General features: G+C 52.1%; 1 protein-coding gene across 1 annotated transcript; it reads right to left on the bottom strand.

Annotated features, from left to right (window-relative positions):
- Positions 1-781: 781 nt before the first annotated feature.
- Positions 782-6,613, bottom strand: FJX1 (four-jointed box kinase 1). Its single transcript, XM_033928766.1, has 2 exons — positions 6,536-6,613; positions 782-2,856 (listed from the first exon to the last, which is right to left on the bottom strand). The coding sequence occupies exons 1-2, from the start codon at positions 6,611-6,613 to the stop codon at positions 1,801-1,803; spliced, it is 1,134 nt and encodes a 377-aa protein (XP_033784657.1). The 3' UTR covers positions 782-1,800.
- Between the last annotated feature and the right edge of the window lie 768 nt (positions 6,614-7,381).

Genomic DNA, 7,381 nt, shown 5'->3' with positions numbered 1-7,381 from the left:
TTAGAAACGTAAAAATGTTAAGGGCCACTGTAAAGATTTTATGATTTTTTAAAATAAGTTGTACGTCCGAGGAGGTGCTGAAAAGTTTTCAGCCCCACCGAGAAGAGAGCGACGCGGACATGGTTTTAACCCTCGATCTGAAACAATGTCAAAAACCACTGAATTTTGTTCTGCAAATTGACACTTACCCCGCCCCCCCCCCCTTTTATTTACAAAACCGCGAAGGCAATTTTTAGCGCAGGCCAGCGCGCAGAGTGCTCCGCGCTGCTCCCGACGCTGATAGAAATGTAGGAGCGTCGGGAGCGGCGCAGAGCATTCCACGCGCCGGCCTACGCAAAAACAATTTTGAAGATTTGTAAAAGGACCCCCTGCTCCCTTTTACAAAACTACAAAAAAGTTTTTTAGCGCAGGCCGGCACGCTGAGTGTTATCTTATTTCATTAAGCTCCCCTCCCCCCCTCCCGGTTAATGAAATAAGATAGCACTCATTTCAGCTACAGTGGCAAAAATAACATTCAGAATTTAGGAAGTTGGTTGAGTGGAGGATTTTTTAGCACCCCTTAAATATTTCTGCCTCTTGAAACGCCAATTAAACTGTAGAATATTTCCCTTAGGTTTTTTTGCTTTAGATGAATCACAGCAAAGTATGAAAGCAAGTCCCGGGCAACGTTGCACGCCACAGAAAACATCGATTATTCATGGGATACATTTGTACAGATTTCCGAACACCGGTCACATGAAAACCCCAAAATTCTCTACCAATGCTGAAAACTGCAGCAGTGTAATATTTTTTATTATCACATGGTTTCCATAGTTAGTGTGTTACAATACAACTTGCAAACATATATACACATAAGTTTAACTCGGTAAAATAAAATTAAAAAAAAAAAAAAAAAGTAAAATGTATAAAAAACATTTTTTTAAAAAAAGTCAAAATAAAGTGCATGGAACATTGTCGGTTTCTATCTCTGCCAAAATGCTGTAAACATCTTTCACAATAGGACTTTAATAAAAACGCACCGTTTCTCTGCTACATCCCGTCCAGTGAACTTTATATCTTTAACAGCTGCAGTTGGGGCCGCTACAGACTAGGGGCTCCTTTCACGAAGCCGCGTTGGCGGCTTTAGCGCCCACGACTTTTAATCACGCGCCAGCCGGAAAACTACCGCCCGCTCAAGTGGCGGTAGCGACTAGCGCGGCCGGCGGTTTTAGCGCAAGCTATTAAGCGCGGTTCCACCGCTAACCCGCCTTCGTAAAAGGAGCCCTAAAAGACAAACATACCTACACCGGGTGAAATAACTTTGACGTCCTACAGCAGAACATTTCCAGAGACAACTTTACTATGATCATATCCCCGAATTGGGCTGGTCTCACCCTCCCCCCCCCCCCCCCGGAAATGTCTTTTTTTGCTGGACAGAAGAACATCGATAGTGGTAAACACAGGAACACATGGGACCAAGTTCACATATTCCATTCCTCAGAAGACCCATATGAGCCAACTTTTCAAAATGATCGCTGGGGGCTGGACCAAATACAAATGACCCCCCTCCCTAGACACAATCAAGGAGTTTAAACTCTGCCCCGATCCATTAGACCACATTCAAGCTTGTCCTCCCCAGAAATCGGTCTAGAAATGCATCGCCTTATATCCGAGTTTGCGATTTTATTGTTCCAGCTTAATATTGGAAAAGTTCGGTTTTTATGGGGTTGCGAAAGTGAAATGCCCCCTTCCTGGGGGAGAGGCCGATGCCCCAAGACTTTCCAGTTTGAAGGGGGGGGGGCGCCGTCCTCGCCCCCTCCCTCAGCCGTACTTGGCCCGGCAGTGCGCGATATGGCCGTGCAGCAGGTCGATGCGGCTCTGCAAGTGGCGAGCGTGCTCGGGCGCCAGGAAGCCCAGCTCGGCGGCCAAGGGCTCCCGCTGCAGGTAGAGGGTCCTTAGCCGCTGGGGGGCGTCGCGGCGTCGATGCAGCTCGGCCACGGCGGCGGCGGTGGGCCGGCGGAAGAGGCAGACGGAGCGCAGGAGCGGCTCGTTGTAGCGGTCCCAGGTGGAGCGCAGCCGGTAGCCGTGGCCCAGGCCCGCCTCGTTGTCCAGGAAGACAAGGCCGCCGCCGGGCCGCCGGTGCAGGTTGCTGGTGCCCCGCTCCATCACCCGCCGGTCCCACTGCAGGCTCACCAGGTTGCTGACCAGCCGGTCGAAGTTGGCCGTCAAGTAGTCGAAGACGATCAGGTCCGTCCACTGCACCAGCTCCAGCAGCTCGGCCCGGCTCCGGTTCTGCAGGCCGGCGCCCCGGGGCTCCAGCCCCCCCGCTCGCAGGGCGGCCGGGGGCACCACGCCGCCCGTCAGGTTGTGGATCCAGGGCGTGAGGCTGACGATGGCCCCCGGGGGCCACTGCGCCCGCCGCACCTCGTCCTGCACCGGGGCCCAGAGGGGCCCGCCCACGCGGGCCAGGGCCACCGGGGGCACGTTGCCCACCCCCAGCAGGCGGGCCAGCTGGAAGCTCAGCGCCTCGCCCTGGATCTGCTCCGGGTTGATGCCTAGCCGCACGCACGCCCGGCTCCCGTCCGACAGCACCGCCCGGCGGTTCGAGCTGCGCCCGCAGCCCCGCTCCAGAGCCAGCACGCGGGCCGCCCGGGCCGCCGCCTGCCACGCCCGGCCCTCCGCCTCCGGGAAGCGGGCGGGCCGCAGCAGCCGCTCCAGCCACGAGCTCCAGAAGACGCCGTCCTGGAGCACCGCTTCCTCCGCCTCCGGATCCGGCTCGGGCACCGCCAGCAGGGTCCGCGAGGGCGCCCGGCTGCCGCGATCCCCGGCGGGGGGCTGCGGGCTGCCGCCCCGTCCAAGCCAGCAGCAGGCAGCCGCCTAGCAGGAGCCCGAGCACGGCCGCCCGCCTCATGCCGCCCGGGCGCCGGATCCTCTCATGCTCCGGAGCCTCCGGATCTGGGCTTTGGAGACGGTGCGGTTCTTGGCTCCGGCAGTTGCCGCCGATCCGAGACTCGCGGCGCTCCGGCTCCTTCAGTGCCGGAGAAGGCGGGCGAGCGCTAGCCCCGGGCCCCGCCTCTTAAAGGGGCAGCGCCGACCTCCCACGGAGTGGCCACGCCTTCTTTTGCTGCGTGCTGAGGCCAAACCTTTTGATCTTTCGCACTAGATCGGAGCTCTGTCGTTCTGGCCACGCCCCCTTCCCGGGCCGCTGATGACGATCAGAGCAGCAACGCTCCAGCTCTTGCACTTACAAACACATTCCAGGGAGAATTACTGACCCAGGCCCAGTCAGGTTTTCCGGATATTCGAAGTAGACATTTGCATGCAAATACCTCTCATGAATAATCATTGTGGATATCTTAAAAACCTGACTGGCTTGGCTGCCTCTAGGACCAGTCTTGGGAACTTGGGAAAGAAGGTGTTTTTGGAGAGGACAAAGGTCTGGAGGCTGATGAACTACATCTGAGGATACTTACAGAGCTCTGAGAGGTTTTGACCGATCCTCTAGAGCAGGGTTTCTCAACTCAGTCCTGGAGGAACACCAGGCCAATTGGGTTTTCAGGCTAGCCCTAATGAATATGCATGAAGCAAATTTGCATGCCTATCACTTCCATCCTATGCAAATCTCTCTCATGCATATTCATTAGGGCTAGCCTGAAAACCCAATTGGCCTGGTGTTCCTCCAGGACAGGGTTGGGAATCACTGCTCTAGAGCAGGGTTTCTCAACTCAGTCCTGGAGTACCCCCTTGCCAGTCAGGTTTTCAGGATCTCCACAATAAATATGCATGAGATCGATTTGCATCTCAAGGAGGTAGTGCGTGCAAATCCATCTCATGCATATTCATGGTGGAGATCCTGAAAACCTGACCTGGCTCCGGCTCTCGAGGCCTGGAATTGCCTACCCCTGGTCTGGGGGAAAGAGAACTTTGCAGGAACACATGGTATTAGCTGGGGGAGGGGCCCATGGCCTGTTGAAGAGATGTTGCAGCAAGATATGGTACATGTCCCACGATGACCCCCTCAAGAGAAGAGAAGCGAGCATGGGTGAATCTTCTGGTTTTATTGAGATCTGGTCCCAGGAGGCACCAGAATCCAGGAGCAATTGTCCAATCCCAGGGCAAGAACTCGGGAGGGCTATGTCTTTTCCCCTCTGTTTCTAGGTGGATCGTGTCATCTGATTAATTTTTGTCTGAGTGGCTTCCCAATACTGAGTATATATTGTCAGTTGCGTACCTAGGGTATCATTTTTTTTTACCCCCTCCTCCCCCGCCCTAGGTACGCCACTGCTACGTTTCAAAAAAGGCCAAGACGCTGGCGGGAGCGGCGAAAGCGTCCTTTAAGGAACACCCTCCCAATCTGGCTCTATCCCACCCCCTTCGTGACCTTGCCTGGGTCAACCAATGGCTGAGAACGCTGTCCGGTGGCGTCACGAAGGGGGCGGGATAGAGCCAGATCGGGAAGGTGTTCCTTAAAGGACGCTTTCGCCGCTCCCGCCAGCTTCTCGGCCTTTTTCTTGGTCGAGGAGATGGACCGGTAGCCGCGCTGAGGTGCAGGTCCCAGGAAGTTCTGGACCCGGCCGGCTGTGCACCCCCCCTAGGGCGTGCACCCGGGGTGGTCCGCCCCGCCCTTGGTACGCCACTGTTTATTGTTCTTGCAGACTGGGGGTAGTTCCTTTCTGAATGTGGTGTGGCACGATACTGGCGCATCCGGCCATCCTGTGGTTTGCCACTGATACACCTTCTATTGTGGTGCGTTTGACACTGAAGGCAGATGGCTCAGGCTCTCGGAAGCCGAGTTGGAAATAAATCCATGACTCCAGCAAAACGAACCGCTTTCTTTTGCAGGGTGGCGCAGTGTTGCGCTCTAACGGTTCTGCTTAAGTCACCACGGGCGACTGACCCAAGCCTGATTTATTGTATCATGCCTCGCTGGCTGTGAGGCACAGCTTTGCCCCGTCCGCAACGACGGAAGGGGCAGCCTGAGCTGATGAAGGAAAGATTTATATGTTGAGCTTGAGACAGAGGTTAGTTCAGGAGTAAAGCCAGCTGTCAGCAGAACCGCATGCCACAAAGAGCTTTACAATTTATTAATCTTTCTGGGCAGAGAGGGATGTAAATAATTACATGTTCTGTGTGCAAAGCGAAGATTCTTCCATGTGATGCTGCGGACTGTGGAGTCATGCGTGTTGTTAGAAGCATTTGTGGAAGTAGGAAATGAAAGAAAGGAAGGGAAGGTTTACACCTGTCTATTGGATTGTGGCAGAATCCGAAATAAAACGATTACACCCAGGTGGACTGAAATGCAGCAGAAACAGACTGGTGGTTCAGTGGTTCTGAAAGGGGGCCTAGCAACCTAGTAAATGAGGGCAGATAAAGACCCAGACGGTCCATCCAGTCTGCCCATAAGTTAGACCCATTAAAAAGACATGATTAAATTAACTTGTCTCTTCTTTGATGTTTCTGGGTCGTAGACTGTAAAAGTCCAGCTGGTCTTGTCCTAGGTTCCGACTGCTGAAGTTGTCAACTAATCAAGCCATTGTGACATCACTGCTGAAGTTGGCTCTTAGGGATTGGTGGAATGAGGCATTATGACATCACAATCTCAGCTCTGGAATGTTGCTCCTCTTCTTTGGGTTTCTGCCAGGTAACATAGTCAATGACGTCAGATAAAGACCTGAACGGTCCGTCCAGTCTGCCCCTAAGTTATACCCATTAAAAATACATGATGAAATTCATTTGTCTCTTCTTTGATATTTCTGGGCCGTAGACTGTAAAGTCTGGTCTTGTCCTATGCTCCAAATGCTGAAGTTGTCATCTAAGCTCACTCCAGCCTATCTAACCATCCCGTTGGTTGCAGGACATCTATATAAAGTCTGGCCAGTAACATCCTCATGTTCAAGTTACTGGCGTTCCCATTGATGCCCATCCTACACCGAATCACCACATATGGGACACAGACCGTGCAGCTCTGTCCAATTCCGGCCTTAGTTTAATTTACATCCTTCATTTTCTAATTAAAAATCCCCCGTTTTTTTTTTAATTCCATCACCGTTTTCCTCTCCACCACTTCCCTTGGGAGGGCATTCCAGGCATCTCCCACCCTTTCCGTGAAGACTTTCCTGACATTGCTCCTAAATCTTCCTCCCTGCAACCTCAAATTGTGCCCTTTCTCTGGAAAAGATTTGGTTCTATATTAATACCTTTCAAGTATTTAAACGTCTGTCTCCTATCTCCCCTGTCCCTCCTCTCCTCCAGAGTAGACATATGTAGGTCTTCCAGTCTCACACTTCTTTTGTGTTCAAACCCCTTACCATTTTTCTTGCCTTCCTCTGGACCGCTTCCAGTCTTTTTATATCCTTCGCCAGATGCGGCCTCCAAAACTGAACACAATGCTCCAAATGCGGCCTCGCCAATGACATCAGCACCTCCGTTCTGCTGGTTAAGCCTAGCATCCTTTTGGTTACTGCAACCACCATAACGCACGGTTTAAATGGCTTTAGATCCTCAGACACAATCACCCCGAGGTCCCTCTCTCCATCTGTGCTTATCCGGCTCTCACCTCCCAGCACATGCGGTTCCCTCGGGCACGGCATGTGCTGAACTGTAACCTATGGTAAGCATGGCCGATTGCTTGCATCGTTCAACGAGGTCACCAGGGAGTGTAGTTGAGGATTGTAGCCAGGATTTTAAGGGCTTCTTAACAGAGTAGGAATTCGGAGCCCGAATTGTGCACATTATCCCGTAACACCATGTGTAGCTTACGCCTTTGGGATCCAGTCCAGCATTCAGTTTTGGTGCAAACAGCTGGTCTTCAACGGAGGGAAAGTGTCACCGGCTGCAATGACGTTTCCTGCTTAGTCACCGCCATTGCGGACTTAGCATTTTTTTGGAGGCCTGGTGGAAGTAGTGTATCATGCGGAAGTTAGTCTGAACTTTTGCTACTTTCTATAAAAATACGATATGATACTGGTTTTTAAGCAAGACATGCCGCGGTTCTCTCTTTGTGGATCACTGGCGCCATCTGGAGGGGAATGATGTGGTTTCCTTTTAATTTATCACTATTCCACTTACACAAAGTGCCTCTTGCAAAACATTGAAATGCACTTTACGATTGTAGCCCCTGAAAAGCAGCTAGAAAAATCGCTCGGACCAAGCCTCACGGGTTCATTAAAGCGGGTTGAGTTATTATAAATATCAGAGAGTTAAACTTTGAAAAGAAATGATGGTGGAGCAAGGGTTCATTAATACACACCACACAGCAATACATAAGATGCGTCTTTGTCCTCCTCGGGTAATGCGACCAGAGATGGTGACTTCATTTTAATTCTTGCTTTAATCTTAAGTTTAGACTTTCAAAGCACTTTTGCTGGTCCTTGCGCTGTATAGATCTTAGATCTAATTACTT

Source organism: Geotrypetes seraphini, chromosome 19 (assembly GCF_902459505.1).
Source record: "Geotrypetes seraphini chromosome 19, aGeoSer1.1, whole genome shotgun sequence".
NCBI classification, from domain to species: domain Eukaryota; kingdom Metazoa; phylum Chordata; class Amphibia; order Gymnophiona; family Dermophiidae; genus Geotrypetes; species Geotrypetes seraphini.
Note: the sequence above shows the minus strand (reverse complement) of the source record. Positions and strands in the feature narration are given on the sequence as shown.

Coding starts and splice junctions, on each gene's coding strand:
- FJX1 (XM_033928766.1), bottom strand. CDS start 6,613: ATGCAAGCAATCGGCCATGCTTACCATAGGTTACAGTTCAGCACATGC. Junction 2,857..6,535: donor GGAACCGCATGTGCTGGGAG/GTGAGAGCCGGA, acceptor GGCTCCTGCTAG/GCGGCTGCCTGCTGCTGGCT.